Consider the following 22,359-nt stretch of genomic DNA (forward strand, 5'->3'; position numbering starts at 1 on the left):
ATATCATATATTGGCACGCCCTATTTCTTTGCTAAAGGGGAAGTACGCCACCTTTCTAACTAAAAGGTGGCATGCTAAAAATATTTTAACAAAATAGGGCACGCCCTATTTTTGAGACGAATTTTTTTCAAGGGGGGCATGCAACTACTTTTTGGTAAAATAGTGCCATGCCACTTTTTTAGCAAAATAGGGGGACAATCCCCCCATGCCATTTGTTTAGGGATGTAAGGGGCACGCCCCCTTATTTCTTTTAAATTCAAATTTAAACACGATAAATCTAAAGATGAGAAACCTATTGATATGGTTTCCCAATATTGTGGGAAATCTATATTAGAATTATCTAAAAAATATTTTAAGTTTGATTTCAAATTTTAAAACGGATAAAGTATAAATTTGATTCGTTTAATTTTAAATAGGAGTGGATTGGGTCAAAGTGTATGGGGATAAGGTTCCTAATTTATCTACCCAAAATCATGATGGCTAATTTTTGGGATGGAGGGCTCTGATTAATCTCTCACCCCACAGATTTTCTAGTTATCTTAAAAGGTTTTGCTAGAAATTAGATAAGGTAGGAATCCTATTCAAACAAGGTGATAAGTTTTCTTTTATTTGAGAGGAGTTTGAACCTATTTGAGATCTAATCAATACATCTTATATCTCTCTCTCCAAAAGATCTCTCACTCCCTCACGCACCAATTTGGGGAGATCTCTCTCTCTCCCTCACGCACCAATTGGGGGGACCTCTCTTTCTCTCCCACGCTACCTTTTATCTCTCTCTCTTTCAACCAAAAGAGAGGCACGCCACATCCCTCTCTCTCCTCTATTTTTTTTGTCTTGAAAGAAAAAATAGAGGTAGCCTATTTTTTTTAGAAAAACCCTAAACTAGGGTTTGCTCTATTTTTCAAAGGAAGAAGAGAGAAGATTAACTTAGAGAGAATCAACCCCAAGATCAGCCCTATTTTGTTCCCATAGGGTTTGTATAAACCCTAGGTTATGAGCTCTCTTAAGCCCTAGAGAAAGAAGGATAGCCTACAATGCTTCCCTATCTAAGAATTTTCAGCAACACCTTAAGGAGGAAACGCGCGCCATTGGTCACAGAATTGGGCGTGAGGTGTACCAAGTCCTGGTTGGGTAACTTCAGGCATCTTTCAATAAGTCTTCCCATTAGTTTTTATCTATTTTTCATTTTTATTTTCTATTTTTCTATAATTTTTCAGGAACTTATATTATGTTAAAAATTGTTATAAAGGCTATTTTAAAGTTCCTGAATAGTTTCTATTTGTCTTGACAGTAAAATAAATATCCTAGGTTTTATTTAGGGCCATTGTTTTTATTTTTCCAAGCAAAATATTGTGGAACATGTAGGTGGAATTCAGGTATTTGGAATAAAAGTAAAAAGAAAATTTTGAATTTAATACCTTGAGTTCCTCATAACCACACCTTTCAGGAATATCAAAGCCCTAGAGGAAAAGAGCAATTAAGAGACCAACTCTATCATCTTTGTCATGCTCTTGTATGGGCTCTACCAGACATCGGACAACCAAAGGAGATTAAGACTGAAGCATCGGGGCTGTGGGAGAAGCGTTGTTGCAGGGAAAGCAACCTGTATGTTACCATAGTGACTTGGCTTTGGGGTGGTTTTCCGCGGCAATCCTCTATAGAAAGTTCCAAGAGCATGATGCTCCCGCACCATGGGTAGAAAGAGACATGAATTCCAACTTAAGAGACACAAGAACCAAAGGCACTTGCCAAAATGATCTCCTATGAAGCTAATGACATTAATTCTCACAGCTAACATTCCATTTTAAATGCATATGCATTATTTGGCAGGATACCAACTAGTGTGCCCTACAAAATGATGTTTGATTGCGTTATCTCAGAATTATGATCTATATGATCCTAATAGCATATATAGAAGGCCAAAAGACTCTATAAAACATCCGACTTACAGCAGCTGAAGATGCAAAAGTCCTATGATCCTCAAAGAAGACTTTGAGAGAGGCGACATTGATAACAGGTAATCGCAGTCTAAGTGCGTCATACTTCTTTCCCAACTTCTGCAATGGCAATTAAAGTAACTCAATCTCATAATTCTTATGCTGAGCAATTGAACAACACTAAAATGCAGCTTATGATGCACTGCTACTAAACTACAGATGCCATATCTGAAGATGTATAGTTCTAGTGAATTCACCAAAAAGCTAATGTCATAGCCATATCCATTCCCTTATTCCTGTCTCTGGGAACCATAAAAATACAACTTGCTTTTGAGTACCTGAACAATTTGAAGGAAGTCTCCCAGTAAAGCTTCTTGTGTTGTTGGAGACTGATGGTTACAAGCAAGAACTTCCAACATATGCTGGATTGCCGCATTAGACATCCCAAGAAGTGCGTACCACCTGAGAGAAACAAACAAAACATGCAGAATATCTATATATCCAAACACAAGGAAAATTAAATAGTAATGCACGCTGAAAATTACAGGCTATATACCTTCCAATATTAAAATGAACATGGTCGCTTATATAACTCCAGGCCTGCTCCTTATACACAGGAAGAGCACTTCTGTATGCCCTAACAGCGTGTTTTCTCTGGAAAGAGAACACAAACATGAAGTTCTCTGTATTTTTCCAAAACAGCAAGTACGCAAAAATTCGCACCTATTTTCATTAAAATACCTGGTCACAGATGTTATAGCGATTACCAGCAAGAATGAGATGAAACCCATACTTCCGCAACATAGGTGGAGTAGAGCGCAGATAGCAATAAGATGCCTGCTCAAACATAACAGCCGCATGGAGACTAGGTTCCTGTGAAAAGATAGGATGTTAAGACCAGAAATTGATAAATCAGGGGAATTTTTTTCATATCTTGATAAAATTTACCTCGGTGGAAATACGGAAATAAACTGTTGCTGCTTCCTTATATTGTCCCTTCACTTTAAGTATTTCTACCCACCAAAGACCACATCTTGTAGCATTTCTCTGACCAGAGGAACCCATTTTCTGCACATCAAAACAGAGAAACAAGGTTATTTTGATAGCAAAAAACAAAGCAAATGCACTCACTGTACTCAAGATATAAGTACCTCAAAAATTTCATGTGTTTGAAAAATGTGTGCATCACAAAATGCTTGCAATACAGAAAACATCGTGGGTTATGGCCTTCTGAAGTCTAGCAATTTCAGTAAAACCAAAAACTATTTCCACATGTACTAAAACCCAGTATGAAAAGTTTAAATAAATCGTGGAAGTATTATATTAACAAAATGGTGCCAAATATGCACATCAGAACTTTCGGAGGATACAAAACTCTCAATATGTTCATGTATGGAGCAGAAAAAACTAATATATGTAACAACACTAGATATGATGACATTTTCCATGGCAACAAGATAAATACCCAAAACATCGATTCAATCAGGAAGGTTTCCTGAAAAAGTGAGCATGGATACCAGATAATGACTCTCAAGTGTGACCATTCAAAACAAAGATGTTGTGCTTGTGTGGCTATTCAAGGCCTTTACACCATCAAACTCATACCCTTTTACTGATTTGTTGGCTCCAGTGGAAGCTCTTGGACAGTTGGGTGGCTCACCTACCCATTGTGACTCACCAGACCTAGGTAGTCTAGGGCCGGGGAGAGGTGTGTCTGAGTCACAGAAACTCTTGACCACAAGGTTTGGACATATTACTGTGAGCGTTTCAAGGTAATCCTCCATCTTGGTGCCGGGGCAACATGTCCCCGTGTGGAAGAGGCTGCTTGTGAGAACAAGGGACAAACCCTCAACACAGCCTCATCCACAACATGTGCACATGACAATTGCAATTAGATGCTAAGCCGTCTTCCCAGGAGAGCGCCCGGTGAAGGATATACACATGTGCAAAGAAAGGAACCCCCGCACTTTTGCGTTGCTCTGTGCACTTGTCCTTGGGGGTAGACCTGCAGTCTACAAAACTATGAAGCTCCACCTCCTATTGATCAGCCTTGATGGGCCAATCATAAGCCCTGCTTGAGACTCCAAGGCATGGCTTCTGTTAGGTCAATTTGAGAATGTGGCCGTGAGTTTCAGGGTAAGCCGAGTGGAGTACCCTGGATTACTGAATCCAAATTCGGCAGCTAATTTCCCTCGCTGTTTTTTTAGAAGCCCAAACCAATTATCAACTATATTGACCAAGGATTTTTGAGAATTTTTAGCATTTTTAGAAATTTTCCGGATGAGAAAATGATGAAATACAACAAATGCAAGAATGCTATGCAAGGACTTAGATATGTGGGAACTATGGCACATGTAGGGCTGGCAACGGGCCGCCCCAGGCCTTGGAATGATCCCTACAGGGCCGGCCCAAGCCCGTTCTGGCCCCTGACCAAGCCATAAAGGCTCTGACCGGACTAGGCTAAATAAAATAAAACAAAACAAAACAGGAAAACAATGAAAAATAGGGCCAGACCAGGCCGGCCTTGGCCCAAGCCCGGCCTGGCCCTACACTACCCATAGGTTGTGGTTGCCCGGCACCCTACCATTAGGCCGTGGTTGCCCAGCCCTTAGAACATGAAACGTGGCCCAAGCCTAGTTTTTTAAGGCCAGTCTACGGGGCCATTGCCACCCCTAGGCACATGTAAGGTCCAAACGGCCAACGGACCTCACATTGGTGCCCACAAATAGACCCCTTGGGGCAAGAAGGTGATGATGTGGTTTGACATAAGCATCATGGACTTCATTGGTATACTTGTAATTAATGTATGTGGACTCATGGCATTTTGTATTTGAGGCAAATGTGATGGGAGATAAGGGACCAAACCTTTTGGTGGGCCATGTAGGTGATGATGTGGTTTGACATAACCATCAAGGACTTCATTGGTACACTTGTAATTAATGTACGTGGACTCGTGCCATTTTGTATTTGAGGCAAATGTAATGGGAGATGAGGGGCAAACTTTGGTCTTTTCCACCAAAGTTCGAAGGCCATTTTTAACTTTGGTCCACCTCATGTATCAAGTAGCCTTGTTCACATGCCCATTTTTTATTTATCACATGCGTAAGTCAAAGTGAAAAAGAGATGTTCTAGAATATTCCATCTTTCTCCTGTCATGTGAAAGGTTAGAGAGGAACTCCCAAGAGTGGCATGCCATTCCTCTTTCTCTCTTTCTAAAGTGACAAATTAAAATTGACGATATTTGTAGAGGCTAATGTGACGTTTTTTTTTAAGGAAGTAGAAGCTAATGTGATGTTAATTAATAAATTGAAGTATGCATAGTTTTAAATCAAAGGGAATTAAGGTTTATAAAGCTAGGGGATAAGGTATTAATCCCAACCCTTGATTCATGATAGCTCATCAAGGATTGGATGGCTTGGATGAAGCCTCTCTCAACCCATAGATTTCCTTAATTAATAGCCAACATAGCTACAAGTAAAGAAGAAGCTTTTGGGCCCAAGTGGTCTGGGGGTCTAGGGGCTCATTTCTTATCCATCACAAAGCAATGTTATGTTATGTTGCTAAAGTTTTGTTTGGCTTGTGTTCAAATTCACGATCCTCCTCTTGTGTCAACTTTGTTCATGCCTTGAGCCCATACCCATTGAAGGTTAACCCATGGTCTTTGAAACTTACTTTTGCGTGAGCTATACTTCACACCATCTCCGCCCATACTCCACAGGCCATTTTCCCATCTCCATTCAAGGACTTCATTGGTATACTTGTAATTAATGTACGTGGACTCGTGCCATTTTGTATTTGAGGCAAATGTAATGGGAGATGAGGGGCAAACTTTGGTCTTTTCCACCAAAGTTCGAAGGCCATTTTTAACTTTGGTCCACATCATGTATCAAGTAACCTTGTTCACAGGCCCATTTTTTATTTATCACATGTGTAAGTCAAAATGAAAAAGAGATGTTCTAGAATATTCCATCTTTCTCTTGTTATGTGAAAGGTTAGAGAGGAACTCCCATGAGTGGCATGCCATTCTTTCTCTCTTTATAATGTGACAAATTAAAATTGACGATATTTTTAGAGGCTAATGTGATGTTTTTTTTTTAGGAAGTAGAGGCTAATGTGATGTTAATTAATAAATTGAAGTATGCATAGTTTTAAATCAAAGGGAATTAAGGTTTATAAAGCTAGGGGAAAAGGTATTAATCCCAACCCTTGACTCATGATAGCTCATCAAGGATTGGATGCCTTGGATGAAGCCTCTCTCAACCCATAGATTTCCTTGATTAAGAGCCAACATTGCTACAAGTAAAGAAGAAGCTTTTGGGCCCAAGTGGTCTGGGGGTCTGGGAGCTCATTTCTTATCCATCACAAAGCAATGTAATGTTCCTAAAATTTTGTTTGGCTTGTGTTCAAATTCATGCTCCTCCTCGTGTCAACTTTGTTCATGCCATGAGCCCATACCCATTGAAGGTTAACCCATGGTCTTTGAAACTTCATTTTGAGTGAGCTATACTTCACACCATCTCCACCCATACTCCACAGGCCAATTTTCCATCTCCATTCAAGCTTCAAAGGAACTTCCATGGACTGATTTCAGCAACCATTCCCATTCATTTCAGGCATCGACAATATCCTCTAATGACCTATTGGTGTGTGTGTTGAAGGCTCTTTGATTCTCCCTTGGTATGGTGCACATTAAGCCCATGATCAAGACTTGAGAGCGCACCTTCTAGCAAGCCACCCTACTGATTTTGGAGCAGCCATTCTCACACCAAATTGGAGAGATTTAGGTTGCTCCTTTTGGCTTCCGAAATTTGGCGCTCAGCGGGCCTCAAATCACGGCGCTATTGGAGATGGAAATCCAGCATGAGTGTACCTAGTCCCTTGAGGTAATCTTGGGTACTTTCTCTTTGAATATACGCCTTGCCAAGGTTCATTAGATCTTGTGACTTCAGTGAAATACGTATTATGAGTATGTATAATTGAGACAGTCGTCCATGTGTTTGTGTTGATGTTTATGTAAGTGTTGTGCACTGGTTTTAGCATACTTGTGTTGAATTTTATGTAAGTGCAAATTGCCTTGTTAAAGCAATCTCAATTGTGCCTTTCAATGGAAACTTGAGTGGAGGCGTATTGGAGATGTGTTTGGGCATTGTATCAGTCACAAGTGTGGCAGTTTTGAGTCTCTTTGCATTGGTGTTTAGCTGTAATTTGTATTGAGCATTCTTATGTACATAGGTATATGTGAGCTTGTCATGTAAATTTTATAAAATTGTTCACGCTTGTCACACCATTGCATAGATCTTTCATAAGTGTGGGTCACAGAGAAGACTAGAGGCCCAATAACTTCCTTTTTAAAAGAAAATTAGCTGTGCGAACAAGAGTAGTAACATTTTTAATGATGTAAAACAGAACAAGATACATGTTTCCATGTTAAACCACACCAGTTCTTAATCTTCTTGAATCCAGCAATCTTCTTTTAGCTATAGCATTGTTCAATTATATCAACAAAGACACATATAGCAGGTTACAAACTGCAAAGAAAACCATGGACAATTGGCCATCTAAAGGATACGCAACTCTCTAGGAGAAACCAGGAACTCACAAAGAACATGATTCCCAGCTTTCCAGCCAATGATGTAACCAATGCAAGCATAAAAAGCAGAAAAGATTTCAATGCCAAAAAGTCCTACAAGGTCAAAAACCATCTCTTTCAAAAAAAACAGAACATCTTCAAGATGTAAGTCATTACACCTTATTCTCAGAAGATTAAAAATATAAAAACAATTCAAATTCCAGTGGAACAAATGAGGTTGATATAGCTCGAATTGCCTGGTTGTGAAAATTTTCCAAAACTGTGCCCAATTGACCTTCTAAATACGAAATCAAATTTCTGAAGAAAATTCTCCAGGTCAACCAGGAGAGTTTTCATTCCCAAACAAGGAAACATCTTATTGGTAAAGCAAATAACATGTGGCACATCTGAGACACAATCAGAAACTTCATAGATGCAATCCAACCAATTTAAGTGACATTCATTGACCTCCACACCACATTTATACATGATTGCAAGATTACGAGTCGAGAATATATGTGTTATGTTAGGATGCTCACACTATAGAGCATTTTATAATTGTTACTTAACAAACTTTAGACACTTATAGACCTTTGTTTTGTACATGGAGTATTTTTATAGTAAGGGTATTTTTGGTCATTAGGAGGGGTGTGACATCACCCACCAAGGGTATGACATCACCCACATGGAACACACAAGTGGCATTTAATGTTCCATGTGGGTGATGTCACACCCCTCCTAATGACCAAATATATCTTTATTAAAATGCTCAATGCACAAACAAGGGTATATAAGTGTCCAAAATTTGTTGAGTACACTTCTAAAATACTCTATAGTGTGAGCACTTAACATAACTCTATATATATATACATATGGAAAAACCTAAAAAACGCCTATAAGCGAAATACTACAGTGTTTCGCCTCCATCATGGACTTGCTATGTTTGTGACGGTACCGGTCATGGACATGCTAGGTCCGTGGCGATCGAAAAACACACGCCGTCCTAGTATGTTTGTGACGGTACCCGCCACGGACATGCTAGGTCCGTGGCGGTCGAAAAACGCACGCCGTCCAATTTTTCCGGATGGCGATTGGCCTATGGGCGAGATCACTCTAGCATCTCGCCCATAGGAGTTGCGTAGATGCTTCCTATATATATATATATATATATAGAGAAAAGTTTATATAGAGGCGAGGCTCTAAACAATCAAATTAGAGCCTACCTCAAAAATTTCACTAGAAGAGGTTGTTTTCATGACTAAATATCCTCAAATTGATCATCTCAACATCAAGATGCATGGAAATAAAAAAAAATGGATTTCAAATTTTGAAAATAGTGTATTTTGTAACGCATTTTTGGACCGTCAATTTTCAAGATTTTCAAGTTTTCATAGATCTGTCGATCTACACTATTTTCGAACCTATAAACTTCATAAATATAAATGAAAATACATTTTAAGGTTATCACAAAGATTTCCAGTATTGAAACCACATTTCTCGACACTATTTGAAGGTAGGCTCTAATTTGATTGTTTAAAGACTAGGCCCTATACAAACCGCACCCATATATATATATATATATATATATATATACACACATATTCAGCCACCCAACTACCTAGGCGGCAGGAAGGATACAAACCGCACCCCTATATATATATATAGATATTCAGACACCCAACCACCTAGGCAGCAGGAAGGCCAAAATGCATAGGTGCCCCTTAGGCGTCTTGCATCCAGGCGCTTGCCTTAAGGTGGCGCCTAGGAGCTTGCACCTCGAGGCGAGCTGGTCGAGGGTGGAAATAGGCCCTCCACTAGGGATCTTTTGGGTATATCCTACCCTAAAAAGGGGAAAGGGATTTTGGGGGGCATTTTAGACCCCAAAACCCCTAGTGTACTTTAAAGAGAAAAACTCTCCAAAAACTTAGATTTTCAGATTTTTCTCAAGATCAAAAAAAATTTCAACATTCTTTATTTCGTGCAAAATCGAAAGATACACTTCTAGATACACTTCTCGATACTTTTGGACCTTGGAGTGGTCAAAAAAGAGAACTTGTAGCAACCAAAGGACATTGATTTGGGCCTATATCAATTCCATTTTGAAAAGGTTAGTACATTACAATATTTGAATAAGGGTTTGGTATTTTTTTTGTATAATGTGTTATGATTGATGTTTCTTTTTTCTTCCTTTCTTTTTGGTGATACTTCTACATGTTTGTAGTTGAAATATTTTGTGAATACGTATCGGTTTGGACCTATAGCAAGTTCATTTTGAAACGCTTAGTGCACTATAATATTTAATTTAGGGTTTGATATTTTTTTGTATAATGTGTTATGAACTTTTATTTTTTATTTTCCCTTTATTTCAAGCTCCAAAAAGAAAAACTGCCCTAAGAACTCCCTAGGGGCCCTAAACCCCTGCCCTAAGAACTCCTCAAGAGCCTAGCCCGTCCTTGTTCCTGGGTGCCCACCTAGGCGGACGGCCAGGCTCCCAAACTGCCTAGGCAGGCACATCCGAGTTTTTGATCATTGGGCACATCCAAATTTTTAACATTGACACAAGCGCGCATGCACACACATACATAAATATCACAAATTCTGAATACTTGCAGAACAACTTTGAAGTGGGAATGTGTCCTTACGGCAGTAAATGGCCCAAACCACTAGAAAGAGAGTCATGGTTTTAGAAAACATCAGAGCTTCTACAAACAAAACATAGAAGTGAGAGTTCCATAGTAGTTCTGGGAAGGTTTGGGAGCAGACCAGGAAACTTCATGTACAAAACATTTGCACATTCATCTTTAAGTGATGAACCCAGCCCCAATTTGCTACACTTATCAGCTTCCACATTTGCCTCTAATTGAAACAATAACTTTTATGATGCCATTCCCAATTGTTTTCCTTTTCGTCTTTTTGGAAAGTTGATGCTAATCATGTTAAGAGGTTTCTAAATCTCTTAAAAGGAAAATTTGCTAGATACCATGATACAGACCAAGATCTCTTCATCCATCAAACAATATTCCAAGTATTGCACCTATCAAAGATGCAGTTATGGAAACAGCCCAAATCCATGAAGGATTGCATAATGCCTCAATCGCCAAAGAGAATAGCACTATGCAAAGGTCATGAAAGACATCAGCAAAACATGTGTCATAATGCTACTAGTTACATCTGGACCAACCACCAAAGTTTTAGCTTCAAGTAACTATTGCTCGTAACAGTTCTAGTTGCTCACTATTTCCTAAAAAGGTTGGAATCTAGCCTAAGTCACACCTCCCTTTAATATGACACATAATTACATGTATGAACAGACATATCAGTCAATAAAAATGGCACAAAGTAAAAGTCCACACTGATAAATCCCAGCTCCAAAACCATGCAAACCTCAAGGTACCACAAGTCTCTTGAGCACACAAAGATTTAAAGAGGGAGGAACAAAGTAAAAAGAAGAGAGAGAGAGAGAGAGAGAGAGGGGGGAGAGTAGCTGCTTAAAAGTCAGGAAAATTTCTCCACACCTACCAAATATAACTCTGGGAGATCTCTTTATGAATGGTCCCATTAATTGAAACCAGATTATTTATAATCATAGTAACTAGTTCTACACAAATTAAACTCAAGCAATTTTTGTCAGCTAAAAAATAGGAACTCACAGTTGTTCTCAAGACAAAAAAAAAGCCCATACCAAATACGTGCTGAAAGCATTTTCCATGTAGTATTCAGCCTCCTTTCCAGACTGATCCAGCATAAATAGTGAAAGACCAATCATTTCCTGCACATAAATTGAATATGACCCAGAGGGCCATGTTGAATCTGAGGGAGATGAGTTTAAAACAAATAAATGAACACTCTGCAGTTATCCACATAAAAAAATGTTCTGACACAATAAAAGAGCCAAAATTTGAATTTACTAACCCATGTGAAAGATGCCAGTTAATCAGAGAGAAACATGACAATAGCAGCAATCAAAAGGCATCCCTATCAGTCATGACTCATATGGACCAAAGGTTGAAGTCATGGCAAAGAAATCCTACCAAAACCGGAGTGAGATGGATACTGACACGGGGTGTCGATATTTAGTACGTGCCAAGTTGTCAGTACATGAGGCCAAAAAAAAAAAGTACTTTCCCGACATATACAATGTATTATTGTTGGAATTATGGGCTTTTCAAGGCCTTAAAGCAAAGATTCTCTCGCTCAGTGGGAGAAAGTGAGAAAAGATGATTTTGAGTGCTTGGCGTACTGAGGCCCAGAATCATGTACCCCAAGTAAAAGAGGCAATGAGTGACTCCGATGGGAGGCAAGAGATCCACCTCTGAGTCAAGGCTATACTTATGAGTGTGCCTCATGGTTAGTGTGTTTGGCCAAGGCTGGGAGAACCAAAAAGAGAATATAGAACATGAGTACCTTCAGAGTAACGGCCCTGTATAGGATGGTCATGACTCACGGACACGAGTCTGTATCCTGACACGAGACTATCCTATGGCGTGTGCACTCACATTCGCATGGTAAGTCACTCTTCTAATGTATGATCTCACTAAGAAGAGCTAGTGCACATGTGCTTCAAGAGGACCCTTGTATGCTAGCAATTTTATATCCCTAGGGGGCACCTGTAATCCACTATGAACTGGGTAATAGAAAGCTTGATTGGGATGACTTTGATGAAGCCGGGTTATACGTCTTTGTCATAGACTATGGAGCATAGGCTCGTTTGGTCATTCGGAGATAAGTGGACCACTATTCCAAACTAGCCTAGTGGAGTACTCTGATAACTAGATCTAAGCTTAGAGATCTCATTTACCAATTGCCCCATTTTATTTTGATGAAAAAATGTGTATTTATAGTGGAGAATCATTCAGATAATTTTTGGGAAGTTTTAAGATTTTTTTAAAAACAAATTTGGTGCCAAAAATATGTCATTTTATAAATTGTTTGGGGGTAATTGCAAACAAGGACACCTAGTGGGGGTCCACGGGGCACCCAAGTGGTCATAAGGTGGCCACATAGCAACCCCATGGCCCCTCTTGTTGCTGACATCCGCATGATGTCAACATAAGGGGACCTTGTTGTCTTTCAGAATTTTGTAATTTGTTCATTTTAGTTATATAGTCTTTTTTATAAAAGTTTGTTTTATAACTTAAATTATAGTATTTTGTCACATAGGAATTTGACACACGTGAATTAGATAGCATGTGCCAAGGGTTAAGGCTAGCCATGATATTTTGGCTTGAACCCTAATCCATGAGAGAAAATGAAAGTTTAAAGTGGCTTTTTATGGGGCATTATCACATTGGCTAAGCCCAAGTGCAGTTCATGGAATGATACATTGTGATTGGCTAATCTATGGGATATTATCCTAGTTGGAACATCTTTTTCAAATGACCATAAGGGCATGCCCCAACTTGGATTGCCTTTTTGCTCAACAACCCAAGCCTCGGATCTTATCTTCATTTACGAGTTCATGGCCCCTTCGTAGAGCCGGTGCTGCTGCTGCCTGCGTGTAGGGCCGCCCCCCACTCCCGTCCTGGGGTGCTCAAGGGCTTTTGTTTTTGGAACAGACGGTTGTGTTTTGCTGATGGCTCGAATCAAGCTTTTGTTGCGACATGCTATGTTCTCTCCCCTCCTTATGATATACTATTATTTCCATAAAGTTTTATAGACAATTATGGAATGATCAAAGGGTACACAAAGAAAAATTTTATGGGACAAGGACAATTTAATAAAATGGCTAATCTAGGATTTATGAAGTGATAATAGTGTGCAAATCACATTCATTGATCTTGATGGCTAGGCATAGACGTGTGGCTAAGATCATAACACGCTTATATGTCATAAATGAATAGCATCAAGGGCTAGGATTTACTCACTTAAAAATATCTTTCTACCATCAAGGGCTAGGATTTACTCACTCAAAAATATCTCTCTACCACAAATCTATATAAACCCTTACTCAACTCCAATCTCCACACACTTGAACCAACCTAGAAAGATAGAGAGACGTGAGAGAGAGCTCCACGCCCAACTCTAGAGTGCCTTCCCATTCTTCATTAAACCATATTTCCATTCCCCTTTTGGTAAAGCTTCTTGATTATAGTGATGGTGCAAAATCTCAAGCTGTCTAGTCCACATCTTCTAAGCTAATCATCGGTACCATCTTCTTTCTATTTTCTTAGCCTTTCCATTATAGTTTACACGCCATAATTCCTCCATTACAACAACATCCTCACCTCATTACCTTCAACTTGGGTGATCTTTCATTACTCTCTTGAACTACGCATGTATACTCCATAGAGTTATGTTAGGGTGCTCACACTATAAAAAAGGCCCACGCCCCGAGGCGCCAGGTACAGCCGCCCAAAATGGGGCTCCCATGTCTAGGCGTGCAGCCAAAGCTGTCTTGGGCACCTGGCTGACCGTTTTTTAGAACATTGGTCTTACTGAGGGGGCCCTTCATAGAGAAAAATGGAGGAACAAGATCCATATAGTTGACCCCAAGTAATTGGAATAAAGCTTGGATGATGATGATGATATAATAAAATTGTGAATATTTTACTATCAAACCTATAGCATTAGGAATGAACTCAAGGCATAGGTGATCAAGGTGGTGGAGAACATGATGTCCTAAGTTTCATTCTTATTACAGGTAGGGAATCCTTTCATCGCTGATCTACACAAAAAAAAAAAGCCTACGGTGTTTTTTTTTTTTTATAAACAAAAAAAAAAAATCCTACAACGTTCACAGCAACATAGTGGAACACCCCTCATACTTGAAGCTCAGAGTTCGATCCTCATGAATTATGCTTCAAATTTTATACATTAAATGACACTCTAAGAAGTATGTAACAAAACATCAGCACATCTCACAACGATGTGACCCACAGTGGCAGATAGGACCGCCCTTTATGCTTGAAGTTTGGCGTTCGAAGGTCATGAGTTGACACTTAAATTGCTTCTTATTATTGTAAAATTAAAAAAAAAATTTAATCGAACTCAAAAATGTTTGTTCGCCAAGATTCGACCCTAACTTCAGGGTATGAAAGTACTAATGTTCACTCTACAATGTGAGCCACGGCAAGTGCTGATATGTACTACAAAGTAATGACACCATCCGAAACGTACGGTAAGTGTCAGTCATGGATCTAAAAGTGTCGCGCGATACCAAGTCAAAAGCAAGGCGTCTAGGTAACACTGACCAAAACATCTTACAAGGATAGATTGGGTAGGTGATCACATGGCATTAGTAAATAGATGATTTCGATCTTTTTTAGTAGGGCAGCATTTCAAAGTAGATATGGATTGAATTTGCATCTTATAAGAAATCATCATCAATGCCTAAAAATATGAATTAGATGACTGCAAAATGGCAAAGTACCTGTGCACCAGCATAACGCCTCCATGCCTTGTCAAGCTTATAATCAGTGGAAAGCAACCGATAACTTGACAAAGAAAGCTCATAATCTCTCAAAATGAAGGCATAGTCGCCCAAGACTCTGATTTGCGACTCTATAGAACTAAAAGTATACCTAAAGCAAGGATTTTAAAAACTCAATTTAGAATGACACCACGAAAGAAAAGTCATGATTATTGACCATATCCAAGAGAATACAGGATATTTCTGAAACAATCTTACATAGGGCCATTCAGGGCATCAGCAGTGTCTTCTTTCCCTTTCCTCCACCACAAGTTCTTTATTTGGTTTCTAAATCCCTTCCTCGTTGTAGAAACCTACAGAAATACCTCAAAAACAAATAAGGAAAAAAAAAAACTCAAAAGGATAGTACTGTTATCATGAAGAAATCAAGAACTATTTAGGTGACATTAACAGACAAAATGACCAATAAATAGATTATACCTGCTGATTGAGTGAGCGTATTTTCTGTTCCATGTAAGGGATGATGTGTTTGGAAGAGAGATCCAGCATCAGATCTTTTATCTACTTTACAAGAAAGCGTATCAAATTAGCTTTTTCGTTGCTCGATACTAATACTATTTTAAAAAGATAGCCTGTACCAATGCATGATTAAAGAACGTTAAACTGAGCCCCGAATTATGATCTTATCAAGAAAAGAAGAACCAAACCATCAAAAGCAAGTTATCAAAAACTCATGGTAAATGAAAGGACATAGAAAAAAATACAGATTTTGCTTACTAACAACGAAAAAGGAGCAAGAAAGTTTCATAAATTACCAAGAATTACCTCATCAACATCATCAATGTTAAGAAAACAGCCAATGTCTTGCCCCCCAGAGGTATCAGCTACCTGAGATAAGACAATTATAGTGAATCAACAATAAAAACTATGCATCGATGCATTGCTCGAAACAACAGAGTTTATCAAACACAACTTCAATCCATTATGACAAAACTTACACGACTCCACGGATTGTCATTTCTTTGCTCATCCCCTTCCTTGTATGAATTGATGCACAACATTCTACAGTCATTTGGGCCAAATGTACTCCTCATTTCTGCTAAAAGCTCATTCGCCCTGCGGAAAAATATTGAAAAATGAGTACACAGACATTTATTAAAGAACTAAATATTAGCAAAAGGTCTTCATGGAGTTCAACTACGAAATAATAATATGTTACCTAGAAAATCATGGAAATCCCACACATACAAAAATCTAAAATTGGTAATAAACCCATGCCATCTGTTTACTAGACAAGTATGCAATTTCATTATCATTCAGACCTAAGTTTCCATAGAAAAGAGATGTTAAAATCTTAAAAGAGAAATCTGCCCAACCTACACGTTTATCGGAATCTTATATCTATTACAGAACCCAGCCTTTCCATCATTTACCTGGTATTCTTTGGTCTTTAACTACCTCTGTCAGAGAGAAAATGACCTCCATCAAGGGGTACTGTTTTTTGGTTGGGGGTTGGGGGGATGGGATGACATGGCACATGTCACATTTTATCAAATGCTTACAGATATTATGAAGAGCGATTTCCAATTTCCCCTAGGTGGGAAACTTATAAGTACCCTATCATAATTGAAAAATGTGTATGCATTGATCATGATACCTTGGAGTTTCATATATTCCAATGCACTAATACTGCATCCAAATGAATTAATATGCACCAATAATTTCAGAGTCTTGCAAAGGGGACCTCCCAAATTTTTTCCTTTCTTTTTTTTTTTCTTTCCTCAATGAAATGACTTTTTCTATTAAATGAAAAGTAAACAGATATACAGATTGTGACCAATCAGTATACAAAGGCACTGTTTGTAGTTGTGGTGGTAGTGGTGGTGGTGGTGGTGGTGGTGGTGGTGGTCTAGTGGAGACTAGGCAGTGGCGTGGTGGTGGTGGTGGTGGTGGTGGTGGTGGTGGTGGTGGTGGTGGTGGTGGTGGTGGTGGTGGTGGTGCTGGCAGCGCCGTTGCGCTGATCGTGGCAGCGGTGTTAGTGGTGATGCAACAGTGAATGTGGCACAGTGATGGCAGTGATAGTGGTTGTCGAGGTGGTGTGCTAGTGGTGGTGAAGCTGGTGGGGTAAAGGTGACTAGGCGGTGGTGGTCTTACAGTAGTGCTGCTTTTGCACTGGTGGTGGTGGCGGTGGTAGCAGTGGTGGTGGTGCAGTGGTGACAGTGGCTGTTGTGCGGTGGTAGTGGTGGTGGAGGTCGTAGCAAAGTGGATGTCATGGTGGAGGTGGTGGTGACCGTGGCTAGGCAGTAGTGATAGTGGCTGTGGCTGTGGTGGTGGTGGTATAGCGGTGACTTGGCACCAGTACTAGTGGTCTAGGGGTGGTGGCATTGCAGGTGGTGGGGTAGGGGTGGCTAGATGGTTGTGGTGGTGATGTTGGTTGGTGTTGGTGGTGGTGACAATGGTGGTGGTGCTGGTGGTGGTGGTGGTGGTGATGGTCGTGGTCATGATGTGGTGGTAGAGAGAGATGGCAACAGTGGTGGTGGTGGCTGCGGTGGACATGGTGTTGTGCTAGAGAGAGAGAAAGAGAGAGAAAGGGAGAGCCTAATTGAATTTTTCATTAAACAACTTGTAGAGGCTCAAAATAAATAAATAAAGTTGGGGGCCCAATTACAATTGGGTATTAATTCCAATTTGAAACCAAATGTCCCTTGAGGTCAAATTGGAGATAAATTTTCAGGTAAGCCCAAATTGCAATTTGACCTGGAAATCAAACGGAGCCAAAGTGTATGGGTGCTTTGTAAAAATTGATGCAAAAATGTGATAAGGATCCTCTTAAGCATGAGGCCTTATGATCATGAGGTTGGTTGTCGAAGCTCCATCTATTCTGAGAGAATCAGCGGCCGAATTTGTTCTCTCCAGTTTAGGAACACCCCAATGTTTGAGTTATGGATTGTCGTTTCTTTTTTTTAGTGGTTGAATCTGATTCTTTTGATGTTTTCGAAAGCCCAATCAGCAGAAGTGAGATAAACTAACAAACCAATAATACCCCAGGGAATTCCAGTCATGAAAGAAAGAAAATGATCAGCTAATGTTTGTGCTGAAGTAATGACAACCAGCAGCTGCCCATCTGCTTGTATTAGCAAATTTTGCAGCATCTTAACAATATGATCTCAACATCCCTTTGTGGCTCCAGGTGTCCGAATGAATATGCATAGTAACAGCCACCTTTTTTTTACCCTCAAATGAAGCTTAGGAATATTATCCGAAAAGACAGAGTCTATCACCGTATGTAGGAAAAATTAAAATACATGTGCTACAAAATTAATCACTAATATACACAAAATATAGAAACATGGACAACATCTCATATATTTGCAATCACAGCGTTGTCCCAGTTAAAAACATATGCATGGTTACTGAGTAGTGCCTTTGTATTTGATGTCTGACTGATTTACACATATCCTATAAATGACATATAAGAATGAAGAAGTCATGATGGACACACCAGAAGATCATTAAAATAAATAAGCCAAATTGAGTAAAAAGAACCAAAGACCAAATTTAAGTGTAAAGCAACCCAACTGAAAATCGGAAGACAGACAGATGGTACCTATTTGAACTACCATCCTGACTGTCATGTATTAACAAATAATACTTCAGTATTTTCGGATCCATTGCACCATCATTTAGCAATGAAGGTAACTGGTCAGTATTGAAAAGGTCTACAAATTTGTTGATTGGCTGTTCATCCTTAGTAGAGACTACAATTAAGCCTGTCAAACAATTAAAGAAAGACATATATTAATCGCAAGGGGTAAGAAGCTAAAACAGCAGATTGATCTTCTCATTTGCTCATATTCAAATTGATCAGATATCAAGATAATCATGAGAATTATCAAAAGAACTACAAAAATGTAAAAGAGTGCATAGAAACGATGTAGTTTCACAAAGAAAGTATTATATTAAAGAAATTCCACAACTTACAGGCTACTGGGTGATCAAAAGCTTCATGGTCTGAAAAGGATACAGTATGTAAAAGTGCCTTATTGAAGACCCGAAACCATGGTGACATATATTCTGGATCTGCCACTGCACCATAAAGTGAAAAGGGCAGAAAAAAGTATTACTATGTGAGATAATAAAAGTAGCTTAATCAGACACTAAGAGATCCTCTTAACAGTCGAGAATTTCATCTATAAGAGAAAGAGAGAAAGACAGAGAACATTCGGATGGGTTGAAAGTCCAAATTAGACTTTTCAAATCAAATGCCAATTAGACACATCAATTTAGTCACACAAACTTGCTAGATTGTTTCGAAAAGGAAAAAAGAAAGTTGACTTTACTTGGTACTGTCATTTCAAGTTTTGGAGAATCATCTTGAATGTCATTTAAAGCCTTCTCGTTTGCATCACTGACAACCTTCTTCAAATGCTTTTCTGAATCCTCAATATTCGGTTGACAGATGTCAGAAGCATAAACCATACGTAATTTGAAAGTTCGTAGACGATAGGGCTGATCATTCACAGTACGTACTGGAACTGAAAATTTTAAGCACCAAATGAATCATTTAATTTTTTGAAATTCCAAATGAATCATTTAATTGTCCTAGGAAATTATTCTACTAGTTCAATAGTACTAATGGAGATATCCAAGCAAGATTAAAACACCCATATAAATAGCCAAACTTTTATATTATAGCTGTGATATTTACAAGCAGATGAAATGGTATATAGAGAATCAAGTCACATTATCCCACCAACATTAACCACAAGAAATAAATACAATGTGTATGTATGTGCTTATGAGAGAGATTTATGACAGATATGTAGACACAAGACATCATTAAAAATATAAGCCTTTTTTCAAATTACTGAAAAGCAGATTCATGAGAGCTGCTCACCATCAATATTTCCGAAAACTGAAAATGGTTGTAGCATCTGAATAAGAGTCAAGTTGTTCTTTTGACATGCTTCTTCCACAAGTTGGGTTCGAAGCACCATGACAACAGGGGCTATCTCATCCAATAGCATTCTATCCAATAGAGAATTAGTCCCATCTAACTTCTCTTCTGGTGGTCCAGACATTGTACCCCAATTTAGACGAACACTTTGCTATTGTTCTCCTACAAAGACAAAGCACACACACAAATTTAACCGTGAGCCAATTAAACTCAAATTACCATGATGAGACAGAGAGCGAGAGCGATTGATTAAGAACCAAATAAATTCAAGTTAAAAGAACATCACCCACCAGTTAAAACTGTAATAAATATTGTTCTGATGAAATTCTACCTTCTTAGTAAATAAATAACTGAAAAATCCAATATACATAAACACATCATTGCAAATAGTTTTTTACAGGCAATATGATGATAATTCAATGCATAGATTCATATGCACATGCCAAGTAAATCTATAACTACCAATTTTGAGTTAATAATAGCCAAATTTAACTGAAATTTTGGCTTTGCATTCGATTAAGCTTTGAGCAATAAAACACATAAAAAAGTACATGAAAACCCAAAATATTAAGGCCCCATTTGATAACTTTCTTGCACTTTCCTCGTTTGATAACTTTCTTGCACTTTCTCTAGGAATTTCTGGGAATCCCTAGGATTCTAGAAAGAGCAAGTGGAGCTATACCGACAAGTCAGGGACCTACTCGAAAAAGGGTTCATCCAAGAAAGCATGAGTTCTTCTATGGTGCAAGCCTTGTTGACCCCAAAGAAGAATGGTTCGTGGCGAATGTGCTAGACAAGTTGGGATGCGCCCAAGTGTTTTCCAAAATTCACCTAATAAGTGGAGACCACCAAATCTGAATCAAGCCCAATGACAAGTGGAAAATAGCATTAAAAACATGTGAAGGATTGTTAAAATAGCTAGTCATGTCAGTCGGCCTCAGCAATGCACCGAATACCTTCATGAGAGTAATGAATCAAGTGTTTCAACCCTTCATTGGTAAATTTGTCGTTATTTATTTTGATGACATCCTTGTCTATACCCAAAACCAAAAAGATCATGTTGATAATTTAAGGGCAGTTTAACCATACTAGGAGTTGAAAAGCTTTACATTCACCTCAAGAAGTATGTTCTAGGCTTGTTTGACCTCTTCAAGTGTTCGGGTAGATGAAAACAAAATTAAGATGATCCAAGATTAGCCAATGCCCCTAACCATCCACGAGGTACGGAGTTTCATGGACTAGCCTCTTTTATCGGTGTTTTAAATTTCAGCACCATTGCAACACCCTTAACTGAGTGCCTACAAAGAGGCATGTCAGAAAGAGCTTTCAGCTTATCAAATAAAAGCTATTGACAGCACATGTGGTGGTCACACTGTCCGACTTCGAGAAAGTGCGAGCTTGACTGTGATGCTTCGCTTATTGACATCAGTTGAGTGCTCACTCCAAGGACACCCCATCGCCCTTGGGCATTGGCAGTATTATCTCATCCAGAGAGTGTTCACATTGAACTTGGACCATGAGGCACTCAAGTATATAAACAACCAAGGAAGCCTTAGTTAAAGACAAGCTAAATGGATGGCTTCTTTCAAGAGTGCAGTTCCATGTTAAGACACAAAAAGCAGGCGACTCAATCAAGTGGTGGACACATTTTGTCAGCACGTTGTACTCCAAAACACCATGAGTGCGCACATCCTTGGGTTTGAGGAGATGGAGTTAAACCAAGATGATCCAGATTTTGGAGAGGTGTGGAGATCATAGAAGGAGGGCAGAACATGAAGCTTCTTACTCCATGATGGATTTTCTTTAACGAACACCTTTGTGCATTCCTAATAGCCCTCTTTGACAGTCTCTCATTGAAGAACTGCATGCCAAAGGTTTGGGGAAGGCATTTTGGCCATGATAAACTAGTTCCTTGGTGGAAGACAAGTACTTCCCCAAAAATAACCAAGACGTGAACCACCTAATGAGGCATGCCATACGTGTCAAATTTGCAAAAGACACGCATAAAATACATGTTTGTACACTCCCCTTACCGTCCCTAAATCACATGGGAATATATAAGCATAGATTCTGTTCTTGGCTAGCCAAGGACCAAGGTTTTAAAAAACAGATCAGCGGCACGGATCATCCATCCAAAAAAGCAGGTCGGATCGGCGGATCGGCCATCCGGATTGGCTGGTTTCAGCCTAAAAAAATTCAAAAAAACATTAAAGTTTATCAAAAATCCAGTATTTTAAGTTTACAAAAAAAAAAATGGGGGTATTGCATTATGGATTTCTATTGTTTCACTGAAAATACGAAAATAATGAGAACCCATATCATGTCTAAGTGTTTGTTGACCATTACATTCATTTCATAGTCAAAATGTAGTTTAAAATGCACTCTAACTCATATTTTTTTGTGTTTTTATAATCTCTAGTGTCACTAATGGTCGTAAAGATAAGGAGTCTTGTCTTCTCATTTTTTACTTTTTCTCTTTTCTTGAGAAATTAATTTATTAAATCAATTGTTTATTTATTCATATTTT

At 38.9% G+C, this 22,359-nt stretch overlaps 1 protein-coding gene across 8 annotated transcripts in view; it reads right to left on the bottom strand.

Moving 5' to 3' along the window:
- Nucleotides 1-22,359, bottom strand: part of LOC18444293 (Tetratricopeptide repeat (TPR)-like superfamily protein) — a 39,940-nt gene that overhangs the window by 10,456 nt on the left and 7,125 nt on the right. For 7 of the 8 annotated variants that reach the window (XR_016044095.1, XR_016044096.1, XR_016044097.1 and 4 more), the window contains exons 2-16: nt 19,773-19,994; nt 19,216-19,410; nt 18,857-18,961; nt 18,483-18,645; nt 15,874-15,991; nt 15,701-15,763; nt 15,356-15,436; nt 15,134-15,228; nt 14,876-15,026; nt 11,189-11,275; nt 2,886-3,005; nt 2,679-2,810; nt 2,494-2,591; nt 2,276-2,399; nt 1,950-2,057 (exon numbers count right to left, since the gene is read on the bottom strand). Coding sequence is in view for 4 of the 8 variants with exons in the window: in XM_006854469.4 (XP_006854531.2) it covers nt 1,950-2,057; nt 2,276-2,399; nt 2,494-2,591; nt 2,679-2,810; nt 2,886-3,005; nt 11,189-11,275; nt 14,876-15,026; nt 15,134-15,228; nt 15,356-15,436; nt 15,701-15,763; nt 15,874-15,991; nt 18,483-18,645; nt 18,857-18,961; nt 19,216-19,410; nt 19,773-19,956 (1,824 nt within the window). In the remaining 4 variants the exon portion in view is untranslated. Of the gene's footprint in view, nt 1-1,949; nt 2,058-2,275; nt 2,400-2,493; nt 2,592-2,678; nt 2,811-2,885; nt 3,006-11,188; nt 11,276-14,875; nt 15,027-15,133; nt 15,229-15,355; nt 15,437-15,700; nt 15,764-15,873; nt 15,992-18,482; nt 18,646-18,856; nt 18,962-19,215; nt 19,411-19,772; nt 19,995-22,359 lie in introns of those variants that run through there. The other variant, XM_088851531.1, reaches the window with a different exon arrangement.

This window comes from Amborella trichopoda, chromosome 11 (assembly GCF_054954075.1).
Source record: "Amborella trichopoda isolate Santa Cruz 75 chromosome 11, AtrichopodaSantaCruz75HAP2 v2.0, whole genome shotgun sequence".
Lineage (NCBI taxonomy): Eukaryota > Viridiplantae > Streptophyta > Magnoliopsida > Amborellales > Amborellaceae > Amborella > Amborella trichopoda.